The sequence below is a fragment of the Acytostelium subglobosum genome (assembly GCF_000787575.1).
Source record: "Acytostelium subglobosum LB1 DNA, scaffold: scaffold7, whole genome shotgun sequence".
Taxonomy (NCBI): domain Eukaryota; phylum Evosea; class Eumycetozoa; order Acytosteliales; family Acytosteliaceae; genus Acytostelium; species Acytostelium subglobosum.
Genome location: NW_012236526.1, coordinates 946,582 through 969,543, shown reverse-complemented (window position 1 = coordinate 969,543; position 22,962 = coordinate 946,582). Strand labels below are relative to the sequence as shown.

Sequence of the window (22,962 nt, the reverse complement as noted above, 5' to 3'; positions counted from 1 at the left end):
TCAGTTCGATCGTAGTCAAGATATTCCTGTAGAGTAATATTGTTACATACTACATAATGGTCAGGCACCACTGGTTCTTCCAACCTCAGTTTGATAATGGCAAGATATATCTTGGAACAATTATTAGTTATATCATATATATTTGATTGTTTAATTACACATACATCTCGCATGTATTGAATTCTTTGATGCCATGTTGGGGCCAGGGTAGGTTGATGTAGAGTCATGGAAGAGGTAGGTGTTAGTATTGGCTCTTGTGATTAATTAGGGAGAGAACCAGGATGAGTAGTCTTAAGACTACTTGTGGCTCTGTCTTTAATAATGAATTAATAAATAATAATTTTAACTAACTTCCAAATCTGTTCTCAAGGTAGAATGGAATAAACATGTCGCTTTTATTATTAATAACTGTAATCAAACTTATGATATATATGTATATATATATGTATGTATCACTGGTACTGGATGGATGAACTCCATCTCAGACCATTGGACTCTGCAGCCGCAGCCGTCATCGCTTATTTCTTCTTGCCCTCCTCCTCTTGCTGCTGGATCTCCAAACCGGACACCTTGCCCTTGCGTCCCTCCTTCTCATTCTTCTTCAACCATTGCACAATGGCCTCTGTGCCCTTCATGACGATTGGGTTGGGTGGGATGGTCAATGGGTTGTGGCTGACGTCCAGCACGGACAGTGTGAGCAGGTCACCAAACTCCCAAGGCAACTCTGTCAACATGTTGTGGCTGAGATCGATCTTGGTGATGGCCTTGAGTCCGCCAAGTGTCTCTGGCAGCTCTGAAATCTCATTGCTCTTCAAGTCCATGATCTAATTATATGTTTGATTGATTGTTTGATTGATTGAGTGTCAGTGATTGATCGAGATATCATCATAATTATCGCGCTCGCTTACCTGTAACTCTGCAAGGTTTCCAAAGGTCGATGGAATGGCTGTAAGCTTGTTGGCAGAGAAGTTGATCTTGTTGAGTTGAGTGAGGTTGCCAATCTCGGCTGGGATCGCTTGGAGTTGGTTGCTGGCACACTCCAACTCCTTGAGGTTGGTGAGTGTGCAGATCTCGGCTGGCAGTGCCACCAGCTTGTTGCCAGAGACAGAGAGCTTCTTCAAGTTGACGAGACGACCAATCTCTGTGGGGATGTTGTCCAGCAACAACAAGTTGTTACGGATGTCCAACGATTGAAGGTTGACAAGGTTGCCAATCTCGCGAGGTACGATCTTCATGTTGTTGCCATAGAGGTCGAGCTTCTGGAGGTTGATCAGCGTGCCAATGTCGTAGGGGATCTCCTTGAGTTGAGGGTTGTCYTCGCATGTCCAACTCCTGAAGCTCGCTGAGCAAACCGATGCCCATGGGCAGATGGCTGATCTGGAGGTTTCTGATCGACAGCTTCTTGAGCTGGCGCAGGTTGGCCAGGGGTGGCACGTACTGCAGGGGAGGGTTTACCTTGAGGTCGAGGTCTGTGAGCGAGACCATCTGCGACAGCTCCTCGGGTAGCTGCTGCAGCTTGTTTGAGCTGACGTTCAGAGTTGACAGCTGGCCGAGCAGAGTGATCTGGCTGGGCAGCGTGATCAGCTGGTTGAGCGACACGTTGAGCTCGAGCAGACGCACCCATCCCGAGATCTCAGCGGGCAGCACCTTGAGCTGGTTCTTGCTGATGTTGAACGTCTGCATCTGATGCAACTTGCCGTACTCCAATGGGAAGGAGGTGAGCTGGTTGTCCGAGAGGTCGAGGTACTCGAGGTTCTCGAGGTTGGACAACTCGACGGGCAGCTCGTCGAGCTGGTTGCCCGAGAGGTCGAGCTTGGTGAGCGTGCGCAAGTCGCCCAGCTTGGCGGGTAGCGGCGTGCAGAACAGCTTGTTGTTCGAGAGGTAGAGCTGCTTGAGTGTGCGAAGCAGGCCAATCTCGATGGGGATCGACGTGATCCTGTTCTTGGAGGCGTCCAAGATCTCGATGTTGACCAGCTTGCCAATCTCCTCGGGCAGCGTAGTCAAGTCATTCTCGCCCAGCAACAACTCCTTGCAGAGCAATGTGCCGATGGTGGGTGGTAGCTTGTCAATGGACATCTTCCTCAGATCTACAATCTCTCTCTTTCTATACTTGGAAGACTTTAATTCTGTTGATAAGTTTCCTCCCATCTTTTTATATAATTCTTTGTTTCCTTTTATAGGTTCTTTTTAGATCTCTAACTATTATTATGTAAGTATGTATGTATGTACTCAATGGTAATTAATTAATAATGTTTGTTGATGAATATATATGTTGAACTACTTGTAGTTGTGTGTTTGTATGTCTATGTGTGTGAATTATGTGTGTGGGTAAGTAACAATGGGTGGTGTGTTTGTGGGGGGTTTGTTCACTGTTGAGAATGACCTACCCATCTTAATCTTTTTGATTGGATGCTGGTATCACAGGTGTTGGGGGGAGGTTGGGTGTGGTCTCGTTCTAATCCATTTTTATATCTCAGGCAACTTGTGTGTTTTGGGCAGTCCGTTAACAAATTCAAATATTAGTATTTTTTATCTCAGCCATCATGAACTTCCCTATTTCACATTCAAATTCATATTTCCCATTTCTAACGGTCGCGCCTCCAACCCCTATAACTGTTACTTTCAATCATTCATTCAACCATTCAATGATACATTGATGCATTCAAATATAGTAAATAGACAATATAGATAAATAGATAGATATTTAACAAGAGAGAGATGTTTTCTTCAAGACCGATTAATAGTATGCTTCAACAACAGGGTCAGGGTGGCCTAAAGAATGCTCTGTCATTGTTGGCCGATGATGATATTGAGAACAAGGTGGTTTCACCAATGGTATATACACCAGTCAAGTCAAAGCCAATACCAACAGCAACAGAGAACAAACCAAAGGCAACAGTCACAACACCTACCAAGTCTCCTAGACGCGGTGGTGATCTCGCCAGATCCCCGCTGACCCCTGTCAGAATACACAACTCTCCTCAGACCAGCTCCGATGAGAATGACGACGAGCATAGAAGAGTGTTAAGATCACCTTCTGCTGTTAAGGTATGTCTCTCTCTCACTCACTACACTATCTTATCAATCAATCAGACTCACTCACTCTCCCCTCGATCACTCAGAGCAAGAAGTCCAAGCAGACTAGCAACCCAATGAAGAACAAGAGAATGGAGGATATCAATGATCAGATGCCAGAGATTGGTTCAATTGAGGGTACGTGGAGTGATTGAGACATCACGTGCTATCGCATGTCTCATACTAACAATCATTCGCTCCATCTCGATCACTCGCTAACTCACTCAATCATTCGCTCACTCGCTCACTCAGACGTGATCAAGTTACATCAAGAGATAACTGAGAACAGGAACAAGATCCAGGACTTGCAGGAGCAGTTGACAAACGCCCAAAAAGGTTTGATTACATATGACAATACATTGTCTTGTCGGGCTTGGTCACCCGCCCAACAACTCGAACTCGTTATTTACTAATAATGGGCATCATGCATAATACAACACAACAACAGAGAAGACCAACATCGACAATGAGAGACAACAACTGTTGGAGAAGTTGAAGAAGCTGGATGAGACTCGCGAGCAAGCAGAGACTCGTGAGAAGGACACAAAGAAGGAGCTGGTTGAGATGGAGAAGAAGTTGACCTCAACCGTCGAGACATTGCATCACGAGTTTGATCGCAAGGTCTCAACACTCAATGACGAGAGGCATCAATCAGACAAGCGCAGCCAAGACACCATCTCAGTGCTTCGCGACCAACTATGTCAACTCCACGCTCAAAATGAGTCCTCCAAGAAGATGGTAATTACATGAATGGTGAATGATTGAATGGTTGTGAATCGTGATCACTAACATACATACTATAGCTTGAGAAGCTTGAAAAGGAGAGTCAGGAGAGCTCGACCAAGGCTGAGTGTGACAAGAAGTTGATCGAGGAGCTTCAAACAACAGTCCAGACCACGACCACTACCAATGCCGAGGTTACACAGACATTGGAGTCAACAAAGGAGTCACTTCAGAATGTGAGGAAAGAGTAAGTAATCACGTAACAACAACCCCCACTGATTGGTGCTCGAACACTGACATCCCGCCACCCACCCCCTTAGCCTGTTCTTCTCCACTTGCTTGGCCATCAAGTTGAACCAACTTATGTTGAACGCACCAGCCAATGTGTGCACTCAGGATCTTTGGGATGAGGCTGAGAGCCAAAAGATGTCTTCTTCCACCTTTACCCAGTTCATCAGCCAGAAGGTCGTACTGATGCAACAACAACAGCAACAACAGCAGCAATCGCCCATCAAGAAGGCTCAAAGCCCAAGAAAGGGATCCACAGGCCAAGCCAACAAGGTTGCCAGTGCCAAGGGCACCAGCACCACTACTGCCAACAACAAGAATACTACTACCAAGAGCAAGAAGTAAACCCTTCTTTCCCTTTATCACTTCCAGTTCGAGTTGTTTGTTTGTTTGATTGATTATCATGGACATTACCATCCACCGGTAATCATGGATATTACCATCCCTTTATTATTAATATTTACATGGAGAACGGCGTCCATCCATCTTAAAGTGATCCACTTCTCATTGGTCTGCAGGAATGTTCAACTCGTTACGGAACTCTTTGATGAGTCTCTGTTTGATCTCATTGGTGATCAGGGACAGGTCCACGCCACTGACCCTCAGTGTCTCCTCTCCGTTGATATTGGAGTAGGTCACTTGGACATTGTTGACGGTCTTTGACGATGAGTAGGAGTAGGAGTGGCTGCCGGCCTTGCCTCGGGAGGTCTTCTCGACACACTCTCCATTCAAACAGTAGGTGGTCTTTGTAACGACTTCATTGCCATCGTTGTATGTTTCGGTCTGTGTATAAGTTCCTTGTGTATTGATCTTTGTTTGGGCCTCGGTCTCTGAATTGGCATTGGATTGTTCCTTTGGCGCTGGTACAGGGTAGTTTATATCCTCCAAGGATGCATCCACTGGCTTGGCATGCTTTGGAACGTATCTTGATGTTGACAAGGCAACTGTTACCAACAATGCCAATAACAATGATATTTGTATAAATGATCTCATTCTATTCTTCTTATTTCTTTATCTATCTCTTATGTGTGACAGGCTATTTGTTGTTGTTGTTGTTTAAATGATTGTTATTGCTGCTGTGTGCTGGCTTGGCTTAAGTAAGTGGTGTGAGTGTTTGTTTATGATGTGATTGATGTGCTTGTTGTTGTGTTGTTGTGGTTGATGTCAAGGCAGCGAAGTGAAGTGACGAGGCAATAGTGTGTTGTTATTGTTATTGTTAAGTGTCTATCTGTCTATGAATATGTGTATAACAAAGTATATAATATATGTTGTGCTTAGCTTAATATAACTCGTGTGCATGATGATGTGATCTCAAAGTCGACGTCGTGCCCCCATTTAACTTAAATTACCTTGTTGTTGTCATCAAAAGTAATATTCGGTAAGATGTCCATTTAATCTTCAACAAAGAGATAATGTGTAAGTAAGTACAATTAAGAAATGATTATAACAACGCTAACTGTTACTTCAATATTCAATATAATGCAAATAAAAGGATAAATATATCCTTCATTTAATATCTGGTCACAAACCGAATGAACAACCTTAACTTGAATGAGATACCTTGATAAATGAGCCATTTTATTCAACTTTTTACAAAACAAAGGAGATAAAGATAAAGATAAAAGAGAGAAGAGAAGAGAAATGTCGGCAGATAACCCAAACCCAGTTGTTTATAATGTTCACTCTGGAAGTATCAATGATAACTCATTGATGTATAGTGAGAGATTCACAGAGGACGAAGATACATTGGACGAGTTTGATGTTTATGAGATATTCGACTTGGTCAGAGAGATCAATGATCCCGAGCATCCATTGACATTGGAGCAACTCAATGTCGTTAGACATGAGAACATCTCTATCGACACTGAAAAGAACCTCATTAGACTATACTTTACGCCAACCGTACCTCATTGCTCGATGGCCAATCTAATTGGGCTCTCAATCAAAGAGAAACTCGTTCGTTCATTGCCTCGTCGTTTCAAAGTAGATGTTAAAGTTACTCCAGGAAGTCATTCATCAGAGCAATCAGGTATGTATTTACATCTCATTCATTCGTTCATTCATCCTAACATCACTTCTCGTTTGTAATCGAAACAGTCAACAAACAATTAAATGACAAGGAAAGAGTTTCAGCAGCATTGGACGCAAGTTCATCAATTCTTAATGTTGTCAACGAGTGCATCAAGCTTCAGAACTAGGGATGATCATGCCCTTACCTTGTTAGACTAGCAGTTTCGACGAGGAATCACTTCCTGTTCCCAGTAGTGACCCATACAAAATCGACTGTCCTTGGTACTACCTCTGAATTACAATGATCAAGTTACATCAGAGTAGAATTGCAATTCTTTGGCCTCCAATCACAACAGTCCCTTGAACAGAAACTGAAGAATTTTGTTCTGAACCATGCGTCACCAAGTCTCAAGATTGACAATGACACTTGGTGGGGACATGGACAACAGTATACAATAAAGTACCTACATGTGCATGTATATATAAAGTACCTACCAATGTTATTGATTGATTGATTGATTACTTGTTTGAAAGTCCTCCACGTACTTCATTTTTTAATAAATAAAATTAATGGTGGGGATGATGATGTTCAACAATAATCACTTTCTTTGATCAACTTCACACATTCATTTCATTTATTCTTCACATTGTATTCATTAAATATATATATATATATATAAGTAGTAGTTGTAAATAGTAATAATAGTGATTAATTCATTGATATATAGATATAGTATTGATATAATATAGATAGATATAGATATGTCGACAGAACAAGAAAAGAAGGAGAAGGCATTGCAGTCATTCAGAGATAGATTGATAGAGCATAAGAATGCTGAGCTTCGTCTACAAAAGACACATGATTTGTTGAAGAAGTTAAAGAGAGACTTTGCAAAGACTGAGGATCATCTCAAGGCCACCCAATACATGGGTGAGATCATCGGAGAGGTCTTGAAGGCATTGGATGATGAGAAGTGTATGTGTCTCTCCCTCATCACCAACAATCAATCAATCAATCAATAGAGATAGTTTGGAACTAACATTAATATATATTATAATAGTCATTGTTAAGGCATGTAATGGACCAAGATATGTAGTTCGTACAGCAAACTATCAAGAGAAAGCACCATTGTTGGTACCAGGAGCACGTGTAACTTTGGATCTTACTACATTGACCATCCTTAAGATCCTACCTCGTGAGGTAGACCCAATCATCTTCAACATGACCACTGAGAACCCAGGCTCCATCAGTTACTCAGAGATAGGAGGACTGAACGACCAGATCAGAGCGCTGAGAGAGGTGGTCGAGCTGCCACTGCTCGTGCCCGACCTGTTTGTCAGAGTGGGCATCAAGCCACCCAAGGGTGTGCTGCTGTATGGCCCACCAGGTACCGGCAAGACGCTGCTCGCGCGTGCCATTGCCAGCAACCTCGACGCCAACTTCCTCAAGGTCGTGTCGTCCGCCATTGTAGATAAGTATATTGGAGAGAGTGCCAGAGTGATCCGTGAGATGTTTGGCTACGCCAGAGACCACCAGCCATGCGTCATCTTCATGGATGAGATCGATGCCATCGGTGGCAGACGTTTCTCCGAGGGTACTTCGGCAGATCGTGAGATTCAGAGAACACTGATGGAGTTGCTCAACCAAATGGACGGTTTCGACGTGTTGCAAAAGGTCAAGATTATCATGGCCACCAACAGACCCGATGTGCTGGACCCTGCCCTCCTTCGTCCAGGTCGTCTGGATCGTAAGATAGAGATCCCACTTCCAAATGAGGCCGGTAGAGTTGAGGTTATCAAGATTCACGCTTCCGGTATAACTAAGCATGGAGATATTGGTATGTTTGAACAAGTACCCGTTTGATCACAATCATCGCATTCATACTCATTCTCACTCATTCACTCAATCAATCAAACAATCAATAGACTTTGAGGCAATCTCCAAGTTGGCAGATGGATTCAATGCTGCTGATCTGCGTAATGTGTGTACCGAGGCTGGTATGTTTGCAATTAGAGCAGAGAGAGACTACACGATCGAGGAGGACTTCTTCAAGGCTGTCAGAAAGGTTGCAGATAACAAGAAACTGGAGTCCAAGTTGGATTACCAGAAGATTTAAACATCTTTTCGACATCATCTTCATCTTCATCTTCATCAACAACAACAGTAACAGCAGCGATAGCAGAAATAAGTAAGCGACGCCCCCTTACAAACATGTATAATGAGTTGCCAACCGGTGTCACCCATCCATTCCATCCATCCACCCATCCATCCACATTACTTTCCAATCCATTCATCAATCAACCACCCAACTCAATCCTAGTGACCTGATCAGCACAACAATAAACAAGTACATTGCCTCACCATAGCCAGACATTCCAATGTCCACAATGTTGCCAAGATGGCAAGAACTTCCATTCTATCCTATTCGCAAGATGATGTGTTGGTGATGATCATCCTCAACAACAACAAAAATTCAAATTTTGAATTGAATTGGAGGACCTTCCAACTGAATGAAGGGTCAGATTCAGTTGTTTGTTTGTTAGTTATCGAGTTACATAGAGAGAGATAATACTCATACTTATACATATTCACATTACAGATACCAAACTCCAATTGTAATAACATATCAATCAATCACTTGGGGAGAGGATGATAAAAAAGAAGTTATTGTCCTCACTGAAAGAGAAGAAGGCTGCTGCCATTGCTGCCGCTGCAGAAGAGTCAAAGAAGTAAGATGAAATGAATGAATGAGTGAATGAATATGATGATTGACACACTATATTGTCATTATTACAACAGGGAGGAAGAGGCAAGAGCTTTGGCAGAGGAGGAACAAGAAGAGGAGGAGAAAAAGAGTAGAAGTAGGAAGAAGAAGAAACATCATAGTGCTGCTGAGGATGAGGATGGTGATGATGTTGAGAATGATGATGGTGATGATTCATCATCGAGGAAGAAGAAGAAGTCATCAAAGAGCAAGCATAAGAGTAGTAGTAGCAAGAAACGAAAGGGTGACTCTGATACCAATAATGATGAGAATGATGGTGATGCCGACGACAACAACAATGAGGAGGATGAGAAACGACACAAGAAGAGACATCACAAGAAACATCATAAGAGAGGTGATAAAGAAAAGGATGATGATAGTGCCGAGGGTGGTGACGACGATAGGAAGCACAGGAAGCACAGGAAAAAGAAGCACAAGAGAGATAAGGACAAGGGCGATGAGGAGGCTGCCAGCGGGGGATCCGACGACGAAGAGAGGCGCAGGAAGAAGCACAAGAAGAAGAAGAAGAGAAGCAGCAGCAAGGACGACACAGACAACAATGATGAAGAGACACTTGTCGACGAGAAGACAGAGGACAGCTCCGTTCAAGCATGGGACGACGCAAATGAAGAGGCGGTAGCCAGCGACGTCGACCAGAGGAGAGCGCCATCCTCCTGGGATAACAATGATCGTGACAGCAGGGAGCACAGAGTGTCATCACCAATCTCTCGAAGAGATTATAGAGATGTGGAGCGAGACTATCGCGAGATGGAGCAGCGTGAGAGGGAGAGAGAACAACGAGAGCGCGAGAGAGTTGCTCAGGAGGAGGAAGAGGCAAACCAAGCATACGAAGAGTATGACGACGACGACGATGAGGAGGAGAAGGAGAGGAATATCCAGAGGCGTGACATCAAGCCCCTGGAAGGCTACTTCACCCATTACCAACCGACGGTCGCTCCCAAGCTTTCCACCAAGAGCAAGTTTGGTGAGAGTCTCATCAACAGAGTGGATATACCTACTCCATATTATCCACTTCCACAGCGTCAACAGAAGATGTCTGGCTACTCAGATGTAAATAGTAACAGCAGCAGTGGCAACTATGGTAGTGGCAGTAACAGCAGCAGTAGTAATATTAATGGTGGCGGATATGGCTCATTGAGTGGAACGGCCAACAGCAGTTCAAGCTACAATGGCTATGCATCATCCGATCATCACTATCAACCACCACAACAGGAACCATCACAACCGATTGGTAATGCAGAGTACCTTGCATCATTCAACAATCAGAAATGGGACTTGGACTTTAACACCAGCAGCACAACTACCAACAACGCCACCGTCACCAACACAAGCATAAGCAGCACAATCAGCAGCAGTAATAACACAGATAGTATACAGAATGAACAAGAAGACAAGGAAAGACAACACCAACATCATCATCATCACAGCAGCAGATCAAAGGAGGATATGGAGAGGAGAAAGAAGATGTTTGTTAAGGAGATATCAAAGATTGTCGTAACCAACTTGAACAAGTACATGAAACAAAAGAAGATATCTAACAAGGAGGACTTTAAGTACCTCGCCAACAAGTTCACGATGCTCGTTGTCGAGAAGGACCACGGACGATTCGAGGCCAAAGGCGACACGCCCAGGAAGGTTGAGAAGCTGCTCGATGGCTACTTCTCAAAGCTCGATGTCTATGTTCGCAAGAACAAGAAGGAAGAGTACGCCTCTGGCAGTTCTTTGGGCTCCAGGCCAACCTCAAACACAACCGACTTGGAGAGCAGTCCTCACTCGCCTCCACCTCCCATCTATATTCCCGGCGCGTCGCAATCAGTGTTTGACGACACAACGGCCACTTCAAACTCCTCCACTTCAATGTCACCCTCAACTACTACAACTACAACAACCTCATCAACAATGGAGTCAGTCACAGATACTTTCCTCATTCCCTCAACGATGAATGGATATAGCAACGGAGAGATGATGCAGGATATGCTCAACAACAATGAGCCGATGCTGGTGGATGCTCCTACTTCATATGAGGCAACTCCAGCGTCATCAACAACTACGACAATGGATACTTTAATGGATACATCATCAACGTTGACATCATCAGAGAGTACTTTATCCTATTCTGTCCCAATGACGAGCGAGTCAACAGATGCCGCTACACTTTTGTTGGCACCTGACGAAACGGCAACCTTTGTTGGAGGAACCACTGATTACAGCAACGATGATGACACGTCCAATAAGTTGTTGTAGAGATATAGTACATTAAAGAGTGATCGATCGTCAATCGAATAAGATGTTGTGTTGTTGGTATTGCTGGCACCAGCACAACCATCCAGCCAACCTGTCAGCCGGCCAGATAGGCACCTTTAATGTTGTACCAAAGTGTACACTGAACTAAATAACTAACTTAGGCAACAGTCTCTGTCAGTTGAGATGTTGAGGTTTCTTCTGCGATTGATTTGGGCTTGGAGGTGAGGTCTATCAACTTGTTGGACTCGTGGGCAATCTGCTCAATGGTGACACGACCCTTCTTGTTGATGAACTTGGCCACTGATTCCATCTCCTCTCTTGATACATATATAAACTTGCCACGATCGTCGATCACACCAGAGATCAAACCTTGCTTGTCCAGTGTCTTGATGCGCTCGATCACATCATTAGTCTTCATGCCAAACTCCATTGAAATGTCCTCCAACAGACATATCTTGTTGGTCTCTAGATAGCGAATGAACTCTTGTAACATGTTTCTCTCGTCCTCTTCATTCTGCTTGGACTCTCCAGACTCCTCCAGTGAGAATGCATTCTTCATTGCTTGATACTCCTCGTCCTCCTTCTTCTCCTTCTCCAGACGTATCCTTGTCTCTTCCTCAACCCTCAGCCTCTCCTTCTCCAACTCCTCCAATCTCTTTTGTTTCATCTCTTCATCTTTCTCTTCCTCTGCCTTCTTTCTTTCAGCACGCATATGTTCTTCATACTATCATGCGAATGAATGGTTAGTATCGTTGATGTATCATACAACACCTCCCCCTGCTTACCTCTCTATGCTTTCTCTTCTCATCCTTTCTCTTGAGTTTCTCCAACTTCTTTGTTCCCATCTTCTTTCCTGTCCTTGGATCAATACCTCCATTGGTAACAATATCATCAAGGTCCTCGATATCATCAATATCATCATCACTGTCTACATCTTCATCTATATTAATATTTGATGTTAGTAACTTGTTGTATGTGTCTTGTTCTTGTCCTTGTCCCTTACTTGATTGTTGTAGTTGTCTCTGTTGTTGTTGTTGTTGCTGTTGTTGTTGTTCGACAGCAGCTTGAGGTCTATTCCTGTTTCTAACGTTCATTCTAGCCAGACCACCACCTCTGCCTCTATTGTTATTGTTCACCATAACATCATCATTGTTGTTGTCATTGGCAGCAGCAGCATCATCATCATGTGGAGTGACAAAGTTCTTCTTTGGGAACAATACAACATATAACAATGCAGTTATAACAAGTGCACTGATGCCCAATATTATCATATACAATGTATCCATTCTATATCTCTATCTGTAACTGTATCTGTATACTTGTATTTGTTAATTGATTGAAATGAATGAATTAATGAAGTGTGGATGTTCAAGTCGTGGTAGTTTCGCGAAACTTCCAACTTTATTGAGTTGTGGACGTTGTTGTGGCTGGGGATGGGGCTGGTGATGGCTCGGACCATGTTGATGATGATGATTGTGGTTGTTTCTCGAATCTTGGCTTGACAGCCTCCCAACCAGCGTAGAATTTAGGTCGATGCATTGAGCACTGTAACAGTCTTGTCTGGATGTTGTGGAAGAATGGTTCGTAGGCATTATAGTGGTTTTTCAAAAGACGGAGGTACATCGGTGTCAAGGCCACGGTGTTGCCCTGCTTGTGATAATAATCCATGACAGCTCGCAACAGTCCATATTGTAGCCATGGAAGGTTTGACTCCTGCATCATCAATCTCTTCTCGGCCAAAATTCGATATTGCTCGATGGTGCACAACACTTGGAGAATGTCCTGGTCATTTTTCAGAGTCGGGTCTACTCCGACCATATGCTTGTACAACGTATCGATCATCTTGTGCATGCCAGGGTAGCCAGCGGCGCGCTCGGCCATGAAGCAGAATAGGAGGGCGTAGTCATCGCTCTTGAAAGCTGGACGCGAACGCGATATCTGGTGGAGGTACTCGTCGAATCGCTCCACCTTCATTGCGCGACGCTTGATATGGCTGCGTATCTTGGCCACGATCATCAGCGGGTGGCCCAGGTCCAGGCCTAATATGTAGGCCCGGCGCAGGTCGTAGTCGCCGTCGTCCGCCAGGGCGAGCTGGGCGATCATCTTGAGGCGCGTGGTCATCGTGAAGCGCGTCTTTTTCTGATCGATCATCGTCTGGAGGTATGCCAGAATGGACAATGTGGAGTTTGGTTGCACGATGGACATGCCCAGGAACATATGTTCGAGCATTTCTTCGGTGGCTGGCGACTTGTTCAGACCGCTGAGGAGCTCCTGCATATTCACCTTCTCCATCTCGTCCACCAGGATCAGCGACTCCTGGATGTTGGCCGAGGATTGATTGTCGGTGATGACTTTGATGGCATCGTAATACTGGCCCTTGGAAATGTGATGACGCACCAGCCATACCATGTTGAGTTGGCTCAGTCTTTTGGGCTTCCTCACTCGGTCCATGATGGGTGCGATGTTGGATGGAATGTTGACAAAGAATCGAGGCAGGTTGGACAGGACAATGTCGATCTGGCCATGCGAGGGATTCGAGCCTCCCAACAAGACGATCCATTTCTTGAGTTCTTCGGCGATCAGCACGTGCTCATCCTGGGACTTGATTGTCGCATTCGTCTTATTGTGCCAACACAGGCTCAGGATGATGTTGGCGATGGCCTGGGGGGTGGCATAGCCCCTCTCGGCCATCTTGGCCAGACGCGTCCTATACTCCAACACCACGACCACCATGGACCACTCATTATCGGTGAGTGGGTGATTATCAAAGATGGCCCTGAGCGCATTCCTCTCGCCCGTGGACAAGGGGATCTTGATCACCTGGCTGACAGAGAACAAAGCGGCGTGGCGCACGATCTCCTGATTGAGGTCCATTTCTGGCAACATCTTGATAAAGCGTCTGGGCTCGCGCTCGGCGGCGGCAACGAGCAGGTCCGCCTGCAGCCTATGCAAGAGGTCCGCTTCTTGACTGAATGTGAGTCGCCCCAGCAGACTGTGCGCCATGTCAAAGTGGGCGTTGTTCACGGCGATGTCAAACACCTTGACCAGGCCCTCGGGCGTCATCGCGTCGTCGCTGAGCAGCTCGCTCAGCTCGGTGGTGCCAACGGGCAGTTCTTTGTAGCTGTGTAGCAGGTCGATCATCTGCTCGATGGTGAGGTCGGCTGGCGTGCTCTCCTCCAGCAGCAGACGCACGGCGGGCAGGTGGCCGGCCTTGACATAGCGATTGAAAAGGTAGTAGAACGTGGGCGTGTCGATGGGCGTGCCATCGCTCTTCAGGCGCGCGTGGTACTGCTCCAGATATTGCACGCTGAGCACCTTCATCAGCTTGAGATAGTGGCTGGAGCGCAGGGGTAGGTTGTAACGGCGGCACATGTCGGCCCAGGGCAGCCCGGGGAAGCGCTTGATCAGCACCGACATGGACTCATCGCTGGGCTTGAAGCCGCGCTCAAACAGGTCGATGGCCACTGTGTTGACGCCCTCAATGTCCTTGACGCACGAGTCGATCAGCTGCTCAAAGAACTCGGGCATTGAGTGGGCCACGGGGTCGAGCGCCAGCAGCAGGGGCAGGGTGATGCGAGAGCGTTGCGCTGGGTCCTGGATGTGCTTGACCAACTCGAGCATGGTGTTGACGGGCAGCTTGTCGCGATCGGGGCTGCGCTTGAATGTGGCGGCCAGCACCTGCTTGACCAAATGCGTCTGATTGCTGTCGGCCAGATGTTTGAGCAGTTTGTTGATCAGCGGTAACGATGGTGCTTTGGCGTAGAACTGCACGGCCACGCCACAATTGATCGGGAGCATATAATATGTGATGGCCTTGTACAACTCCTCAATATCGGCCGGGCTGTCGCTCAGCTCCTTCTCGATGGCCTCCTGAATTGCCTCCACGCTCTCCTTGTCGGTGTCCAGATCCTCGCCCTCCTGGCCAGTCTTGGCCGGTGCTGTTGTTGGGTCGCCATTGCCAGCATCAGCTGCGCCACCCTTGATGAGCTCGGACAGCGTCAACTTGAACAACGTGTCTTTCTTTAACTTGACGCCAAGGGGCGCAAAGAAGTCCATGAGAGTCTTGAGCTGGACGCTAAAGCTTCCGCGTCTCTGTGCGATGATGGTCTCCTCGATGTGCGTGTACAGAGCGTTGTCCAGCTCGATGCCACATTGGGCCATCAGCTTGATCCACCAGAAGGCGTGGTGGTCGCCAAACGGCAGCGCCATATAGATGGCGCGGGCAAAGAAGCCGCGATCCAGCTGCAGGTTGTCCTTGAGTGCATCCTCCAGCGTCAGCATCCACTTGGAGAGCACGCTGTCGTGGCCGTGCGCGTAGACGCGCAGCAGGTTGTAAGTGTCGTGCTGGCCGAGCGTGCCCATCAGCTGCACGATTCGCATACTCATGCCTTTGATGGCGTCCTTGTCTTTGATGTCCATGCGGCCAATCCAAGAGATGTATCCAACGATCATTGAAATTATGATTGTTTGGCGTGATTTGGCATCCAATGTCTCCAACGCAAGTATAGGGCCGACTTCGTACGCGCGACCATTCAGCACATTGATCAAAGTATACAATGCCAGTGAGTTGACACTCGTCTTCTCCAAGTCTAGTGCGCCTATTGGCAACACAGTTCGCGTCCAATCACGTGTTCCAGATACAATATATTGGCACTTATCAAAGATGTCTCCATCTGTATTCGCTAAAAGTTCCTTTATCCTTTTGATTGATTGATTGATTAGGTGATGGATTGAGTGAGTGAATGAGTGTGGAATGGTTCCAGTGAGGGAGGGGGGGTGGACTTACAGCTCATCAGCAGGCTGTCCTTTGTCTGTTATGTTGAAGTTTACACCGATCTTAGCCCATTCAGATACGTCCTCAAGTGGAGCAGGTGTTGATGTTGGTGTTGAAGTTGCTTGTGGCGCATCAACATTGACATCAACATCACGTTGCGATGTTGAATAAGATCTTGCTGTTGACCTGTATTGCTGTTGTTGTTGTTGGTACAGTGGTGATGATGATGATGTGTTGTTATTGATCAAAGATGATGATGATGATGATGATGACAATGTAGTCATATGCCTTCTCAATTGAGTGAAGGATGTTGATGACGATGACCTTGTACTAATGCATCTTAGGCTGTTATTAGCTGATGGTGTCAGCTTATACAGCCTTTGTATTAAGTTGATCATTCGATATTATCTGTTAACAGGTCCTGCTATGTATTTGTATATGAACAATGACCAATCAATGATCAGACGAATGCTTTCACTTGATCACTTTCGTCAAAAATATGTGAATGGTGATTGAATGATCATTTTGAATGTAATCATGTAGTAATAGGTGGTGTAGCCCAATGAACTACACATGATTCATTTATTGACAAGGGTACCTGCGAACGAAAGGGCCTCAAGAGGACCTAAAAAGACCACGATTGAGTACCTTAATAGTCGGACCATTCAGAGTCTTCATCGTCCTCTTCATCATCCTCTCTCATGTTACCACGACGTTGTGCCATGGCAAGAGCGAGAGTGTCGACCAATGATCTGTTTCCTTCTTCATCTAGTTTCTGAATGTCGGGAATTGGCTCGTTTGGATCGACCTTGCGAAGACTGGCACCACCTCTGATGGCTGAGAGGAGGTCGCCACGACCACCGCCACCACCGCCGCCACCGCCACCACCGCCACCGGGAGGTGGAGGGGGAGGAGGTGCTCCCTTGCCTCCAGGGGGTGGAGGTGGAGGCGGTGCATTGCCACGACTTGCCATTGGGGGTGGAGGTGGTCCAGGGGGTCCGCCTGAGCGTGCAGGCACACCCGCTCCACCCTGTGCCACGGCTTCACCAATGACGCTGACGATGAACTGAGCAGTCTCGACATCCTTGAGCTCCTTCTTGGTGATACCGGCCGACTGGAACAGCTTCCTCCAGTCGGGTGGGATGTTCCTAATCTCGAAACCTTGTGATGGGTCCCATCCAATATGACTCTCATGTCTAAATCCAGTTGGTTGAGAGATTGGCAAGTCCTCGTCAATTGTATCTCCGCCACCAAATATCGATGAAAGGAATCCCTTCTTCTTCTTCTTCTCTGGCTTGGCCGATGTTGTTGGAGGTGATGCTGGCTCTGTTCATGTGAGGTATTGTGTGTGAGTATGTGATCATGGGTTGGAATAGTTCCAGTGATTGAATGAATTAGTGAAGTTGTTTGTGATAGGACATGGACAAAAGATTGAGTGATCGAGTGATAGAGTGGCGAGTGATTGATTGGTCAAGTGTTGGAATAGTTCCATTGATTGATGATTGGGAGGAGACAACATACTTTGCGAAGCAATGGCTGGGGATGAAGCAGCGTTCATGCGGACGCTGTTCTTGGCGTTGAGAACATTGCCAAAGAATTCGGCAGCCTCGATCACATCGGCGAATGATAGACCAAAGACAGAGTTGTCACCTTCAAAGGTGTAGAAGAAGTCACGAGCCTTGCTGTAGTCAAAGGTCTCATAGATCTCTTGGTCAAAGGCCACCGTAGTGTTCCTTAAGTCGACAATCTTGATGTAGGCACTCTTCTCCACGCGATTGCTCACCACGGATATCGCGCCAACGATACCAGTGTATTCCCAACAGCCCTGTTTGCCCTCGTACAGTCTGGCAACTGTCGTGGACAACACATCGCATGATGATCCATGGACGAATCCCACCTGGCTCCTCTCTTGATCACTAAGTGTTTGACCTCCCATAAATAAATAAATAAATAAATAATAATTAATTTTACAAATAAATAATAGTTAGGTGGATGATTGATTGATTACTTTAGATTGATGATAGTGATCAGTGGTCAGCAATTCAACCATTTAACCTCAAGGTTGAGTGTTTGTCATTAATGTAACAAGATGGCCCAAAGTGGGCCTCACTAAAAGTGAGTGAAGCGATTGGCCCTAAGCGCGGCGGATATTTTATCTGAAAACGTCTGTTGGGGATGACTTGGGAGCGGACCATGTTTGCTGGATTGGTTTAGGAATGAAGTGGCTGKGGTTGGAACTTTCCACTGCATGATCAATCAATCAAATTAACCAATTGGATCACATTTATTGAATGTTGCTGGCACTAATACTAACTACCAACGACTGAAAGTGAAGCGAGTGAATGAATGATTGGGATGGATGGATGATTGGCGTTTATCCAAACTTGGGCAGATAGGACATCACTGTTTTCCAGTAGCCTTCGTTGGTCGAGAGACAACACTGTTGATAGATGTTCGTGTAGAGTGTCTTGATCTCCATCAGTCTCTCCTTTCTTCGATCGTCCAGTTGTTGTTGACTAAGTTGTTCCTTGTTATTACTATGTGGTGTTGTTGATGTGCTACTATTACTATGATTGTTGTTGTTGTTGTTGTTGTTATTGTTGTTGTTGTTGTTGTTGTTGTTGTGATGATGATGGTGATGATGATGACTGTGTTGACTATGTTGAGCTTGTTGTTGCTTCTTCTTGTGTGGAGTATCTATTACATCTGTTGAGCCACGAGTGTGATTGTTGTTATCGGTGAGTCCTGATGATTGCTTGACACGTTTGTTACAGTTGGCAGGTGACTCTACATCTGCGTTCTCCACAATGAATCCAGTGGCTGGGTCCCAGCTCTGATCCATCTCCTCGGCAGCATTGGGCTCGTCTTCGTCGTCACTTGGTGCAGTCTTGGAGTTGGTCTCGTCGGCACTCTCATCCATCTCGCTGGATGAGAAGCTGTTGTTGGATGGATGCAGGTTCTTGGGCGTGGAGCCAAACGATGAGAGGGACTTCATCTTCTCCTGAAGTGAGCCCATCAGTTGCCAGCTGCCACCTATATCCTCATTGTTGTCTCGGGGTGCCGTCGAGTAGGCGCGACGAGGCACGTCGACTGGCCCTGTGCTACTGGGCAGGTTTGGAGAAATGCGATGCTCTCCAAGTATCGAAGTGGATGTCTTTGGTGAGTGACCGAGAGGAGATGATGGTGCCGATGTGTAATTCGAGATAAAGGCTGGCAACTTGATAACCGAGGATGGTGCAACCTTCTTCGGTGTTGGTGGTGCCGACTGTGAAATGTCATTGAGTGCCTGGCGGAGGGCAGATTGATGTTGTTGTTGTTGGGGTTGTGAAGTGCCATTGACCAATGATGGTGCTGCGTTGTCAGTTGTTGTTGTTTTACATTGAGTATTTACAGATGTTGTTGGTGTAATGTTGTTGTTGTTGGTTGCACAACATGTTTGTTTGTTGTCGATGCCATTGCCATTACCATTGCCATTACCATCATGTTGTTGAGTGTGAGTATGTACAGTTGTTGATACATTGGTGATGCCTACAGTGCTAGGACCACCACCACTTGCTCTATTCTTGTTGTGGCTACTGATGAAAGAATGGATAGAGAAGTCATTGGAGCAGATAAACTCCAGGAAGTAAAAGCAAAAGAAAAAGATGTCCTCTCCTCTGCCCGCTCGATCAGAGAACTGATGGCTAAACAGTAACCAATCGTAGGCCACGGTGAGATAGAGTATTTCGGATGCGTTCAGAGATTGGTGGATCTCTCCATCAGCCCACAAACTTAGTCTGATCAGTGAAATGAAGAGTGGCGTGCGGTCCCATCCAGAGATACAATGTACAAGCAGGCCAGAGCTGTCATTGTCATCAGCAATGTACTCCAGCAGTAGCTTGAAGTAGTTCTGTGTCAAGTACACTATGTTGTAGTAGTATGTAAGTTACATGTGATCGTGGTCATGAACATCGAGACAAGACTACTTACGTATGTCCCATGACTTGTACTGCTCCCAGGGCACTGAGACTGGGTTGGATGAGGTGAACTTGAGTTCGGCGGGATACTCGGTGAAGTCCCAGCCAAACACCAAATCCTTTCCATTGTGACCGTTCTGGTTGAACTCGGCAAAGAACTCCACGCCAGGGTATGGTGTGGCAGCGATAGAGAACTGCTTGGAGTATCGATCATGCATGTCTGCCTTCTCAGACGAGCATACATAGAATCCAAACCTACGTGGATAAGTGTGAGTGGTTGATGTACATCAAGACACGTGTTCATTATCATGTACTATATACATACTTCTTCTTCTTGTTCTCTACCATCAAATCGCAGATATACTTGACAGACAAGTGTTTGATGGCCGATATATCGTTGTTCCTAAGGTTCTCCATGTTTTGTGTGTCAACATTGTCAATCTCCTCCACAGGTGTGTCATTGTTACTCGTGCTGTGGATGTGTAAAGGTTAGTCATGATGTTTGTTTGGATGTAAAGGGTTGATGCATACTTGATGAACTGTTTCTTCATTGAGTTGACACCAGTCTGGAACATGTATTCGATCTTCTTTGAGAGAGTTGATGAACGACACAGGTTCTTGTTGTGAAAGTATATGACTGGAAAGGGGAATCTGGTACGCACTCGAGCGAACCTTGACTGATTGAGTATCTTTTGAATAGATGGAGAGTGATTGACTGATTGATTGATTGATTGTTAGACGTGTGCGACACTGACTACTCGCGAGTCGACGCAGACTTACTTGGTTTGATGTCTCTTTCAATGCATGCCTTGCATTGAAGGTCGTGTTCTTTCTCGATAACAATGAGTTGGGGAGGGTAGGTGGCACACAGCTCTCCATTCTTGTTGTTGATGAATGAGATTTGGTAGTCCTTCATAAACAGACCGTTGACTTGTTGTTGGAATTTAGACAGCTCATCATCGCGCTTGCCAGACACTGACAGGGAGAACTTGTGACGTCGGAAGAATGAGAATAGCTCACAGAGTTCGGCTGCCAGTGGTGCACCCTTGAGTGAGAGCAGGTCTACATTGGCAAGTGTAGGAGAATGATGTTGATGTTGATGTTGACCATTCGATGTCGTAGTTGACGTCTGATCAATCAAAGGAGAAGGTGGTTTGTTTGGTTCTGTTTGATGGATGTCAGACGACTCAGCAACAGGTGATGGTGACTCTTCCTTGCTTCCAACACCAACCTGTTGTTGTTGTTGTGTTGGGTTGTTGACCATATTGCGATCTTCATCATCTTCGGAATCAGTGATACATGAGCCGTTCATGCTTCCACCGTTATTATTATTGTTGTTGCTGCTGGTGACAGAGTAAACCATTGATTGTCCTTGTGTGAAATGTTGTGGAGAAGATGCTGGCGAGGTCGTTGTAGTGGTCGTAGAGACATTCATAGAATTGATAGCTGTTTTCATCTGTGTTTGCTGCCTGCTGTAGACTCCTGTTGATGCTGCGGCTGCTGTTGTTGCTATCTGGTTACAATCTAATTGTTTGCTTTGGTGGTGAATACACTTTAAGGAGTAGAGTATTGATGGGTATCTATATTATATAATATAACTACTACTAGTGTGTGATATTCTTACAATAATGTATTATTGTTATTGTTAGCTTGCTTCCTTCGATTGATTGAATGAATGAATAAATGATTGAATGATGTATGTGTTTATGTGTGTTGATGTTGTTGTTGTGTTTGCCTGGTGTGACTTGAACCCACTAACAAACACACACATTATTGCTTACATTTTAATTAAATTAAATTTGGGAAATTTCCATTTGAAGAAGTTCGTATTTATTTAATGAACTTGTATTTTCAAAGTGTTCCTCCATCCAACAACACTTTGAACATCAACTCCGCACAACAATCAATTTGAGTCTCTCTCTTACTAATTATAGAGATAGATAATTGTAAGAGGGAGTATTGTTATGGATTTAAGTCGAAGCTACGACAGTCCTTTGTCATTGTCTATCTCATCAACAACAATGGCAACAAACTATGTGTTTATGAATGATTACGAAGTTGTTGAATCTATTGGGATTCTCATCAACGACAACAACTACAATTTGTCAAGTCCAACACGGATATTAGACGATGTCCAACTCCCTTTTCAGCATCACGATCAATCATCACCTACGTCACCAACCGGTAACACAAACTTTTCTCCTTCCTCCACGGAGCAACAAGGTGCCATCTTGCAACAAGATGAAGACAACTTCAGCAACTTCCTTTGTGATCAACTTCCGCCCACACCGCCATCGGACATTCATCAAGAACTTGAGGAGACCAAAGGATTGATGATGGAGCAACTGTCTTCGTCCCCACTGCACCAAGTGGCAACATCGACAGCTCCAATTCAATACCTCATCTTTCCCAAGAAGTGCCCGTATTGTGTGTCGGATCCTCCTCTCACTCAACTGCAATGTTGCGGACATTCACCAGCCTTCCTTGGTGTGGATGTTCAAGTGTTTTTCGGTCCTACTATGATCTCACTACCAGCGACAACCAACGTTGTGACCGATGACCACCCCACTGGCAACTACTTCAAGGCAGACGAGAAGTATCTCTACTATGACATCACACACAAACTTGAAGGCATCGAAACTGATGCAGCCAAGTTTTGTGATATCCCGTTGACGACATTCAACAGATACTACAAAGCACAGAAGGGAGGCAAATGGAAACGAGAGAGGATCATCAAACTAAGAGAGTTGATTGCCAACCCGGAGACACCAAACGATACTAGAGAGTCTAGTATCAAGGAGCTAAAGACTTGTACTGCAACATGCATAATCAAAGTCAAACGTAACAGACCCAAGTCTGGTAAACCCCGTCCAGCCAAACAAAGCATCCCCAGCCCAAAGCAAGGTATCCTCAACCAAAGGCAAGGCGGCTCCAGCCAAGGGAAAGGCGACCCTAGCCAACAACCCAACGTAGCAACGACCCCGTACCAATAAATTATTCCAATGACCGAAGTGACTGGTACCCAGTCACTTCAAACCCTACCTACAAGTCTCTTGTACTTGCCTCCTCCCTTCGCTACCAACTCAAATCATTCTTTATGTTGTTG

At 45.5% G+C, this 22,962-nt stretch overlaps 11 protein-coding genes across 11 annotated transcripts; 5 read left to right on the top strand and 6 right to left on the bottom strand.

Annotated features, from left to right (window-relative positions):
- Positions 1-518: 518 nt before the first annotated feature.
- On the bottom strand, positions 519-2,076 carry SAMD00019534_042660 (hypothetical protein; the record flags this gene model as incomplete). The annotated part of the gene is made up of 3 exons (XM_012900771.1): positions 519-824; positions 909-1,298; positions 1,456-2,076. The coding sequence occupies 3 exons, from the start codon at positions 2,074-2,076 to the stop codon at positions 519-521; spliced, it is 1,317 nt and encodes a 438-aa protein (XP_012756225.1).
- A 642-nt stretch (positions 2,077-2,718) lies between these two features.
- On the top strand, positions 2,719-4,428 carry SAMD00019534_042650 (hypothetical protein; the record flags this gene model as incomplete). Its single annotated transcript, XM_012900770.1, has 6 exons — positions 2,719-3,048; positions 3,123-3,213; positions 3,328-3,411; positions 3,524-3,813; positions 3,879-4,045; positions 4,119-4,428. Coding segments are annotated over 6 exons (1,272 nt in total), but the record flags the coding sequence as incomplete, so codon positions are not given.
- A 162-nt stretch (positions 4,429-4,590) lies between these two features.
- Positions 4,591-5,079, bottom strand: SAMD00019534_042640 (hypothetical protein; the record flags this gene model as incomplete). Its single annotated transcript, XM_012900769.1, has 1 exon — positions 4,591-5,079. The coding sequence occupies one exon, from the start codon at positions 5,077-5,079 to the stop codon at positions 4,591-4,593; it is 489 nt and encodes a 162-aa protein (XP_012756223.1).
- Positions 5,080-5,688: 609 nt separating this feature from the next.
- On the top strand, positions 5,689-6,278 carry SAMD00019534_042630 (hypothetical protein; the record flags this gene model as incomplete). The annotated part of the gene is made up of 2 exons (XM_012900768.1): positions 5,689-6,115; positions 6,184-6,278. Coding segments are annotated over 2 exons (522 nt in total), but the record flags the coding sequence as incomplete, so codon positions are not given.
- Positions 6,279-6,858: 580 nt separating this feature from the next.
- SAMD00019534_042620 (hypothetical protein) lies at positions 6,859-8,213 on the top strand (the record flags this gene model as incomplete). Its single annotated transcript, XM_012900767.1, has 3 exons — positions 6,859-7,072; positions 7,158-7,934; positions 8,023-8,213. 3 exons carry the CDS (start codon positions 6,859-6,861, stop codon positions 8,211-8,213), a joined length of 1,182 nt encoding a protein of 393 aa, XP_012756221.1.
- A 533-nt stretch (positions 8,214-8,746) lies between these two features.
- On the top strand, positions 8,747-11,126 carry SAMD00019534_042610 (hypothetical protein; the record flags this gene model as incomplete). Its single annotated transcript, XM_012900766.1, has 2 exons — positions 8,747-8,826; positions 8,897-11,126. The coding sequence occupies 2 exons, from the start codon at positions 8,747-8,749 to the stop codon at positions 11,124-11,126; spliced, it is 2,310 nt and encodes a 769-aa protein (XP_012756220.1).
- Positions 11,127-11,286: 160 nt separating this feature from the next.
- On the bottom strand, positions 11,287-12,412 carry SAMD00019534_042600 (hypothetical protein; the record flags this gene model as incomplete). The annotated part of the gene is made up of 3 exons (XM_012900765.1): positions 11,287-11,850; positions 11,912-12,066; positions 12,130-12,412. Coding segments are annotated over 3 exons (1,002 nt in total), but the record flags the coding sequence as incomplete, so codon positions are not given.
- Positions 12,413-12,527: 115 nt separating this feature from the next.
- Positions 12,528-16,184, bottom strand: SAMD00019534_042590 (hypothetical protein; the record flags this gene model as incomplete). The annotated part of the gene is made up of 2 exons (XM_012900764.1): positions 12,528-15,825; positions 15,913-16,184. The coding sequence occupies 2 exons, from the start codon at positions 16,182-16,184 to the stop codon at positions 12,528-12,530; spliced, it is 3,570 nt and encodes a 1,189-aa protein (XP_012756218.1).
- A 371-nt stretch (positions 16,185-16,555) lies between these two features.
- SAMD00019534_042580 (hypothetical protein) lies at positions 16,556-17,842 on the bottom strand (the record flags this gene model as incomplete). Its single annotated transcript, XM_012900763.1, has 2 exons — positions 16,556-17,226; positions 17,422-17,842. Coding segments are annotated over 2 exons (1,092 nt in total), but the record flags the coding sequence as incomplete, so codon positions are not given.
- A 432-nt stretch (positions 17,843-18,274) lies between these two features.
- SAMD00019534_042570 (hypothetical protein) lies at positions 18,275-21,291 on the bottom strand (the record flags this gene model as incomplete). Its single annotated transcript, XM_012900762.1, has 5 exons — positions 18,275-19,803; positions 19,870-20,111; positions 20,182-20,328; positions 20,388-20,571; positions 20,637-21,291. 5 exons carry the CDS (start codon positions 21,289-21,291, stop codon positions 18,275-18,277), a joined length of 2,757 nt encoding a protein of 918 aa, XP_012756216.1.
- Positions 21,292-22,375: 1,084 nt separating this feature from the next.
- Positions 22,376-22,849, top strand: SAMD00019534_042560 (hypothetical protein; the record flags this gene model as incomplete). The annotated part of the gene is made up of 1 exon (XM_012900761.1): positions 22,376-22,849. One exon carries the CDS (start codon positions 22,376-22,378, stop codon positions 22,847-22,849), a length of 474 nt encoding a protein of 157 aa, XP_012756215.1.
- Positions 22,850-22,962: the final 113 nt, after the last annotated feature.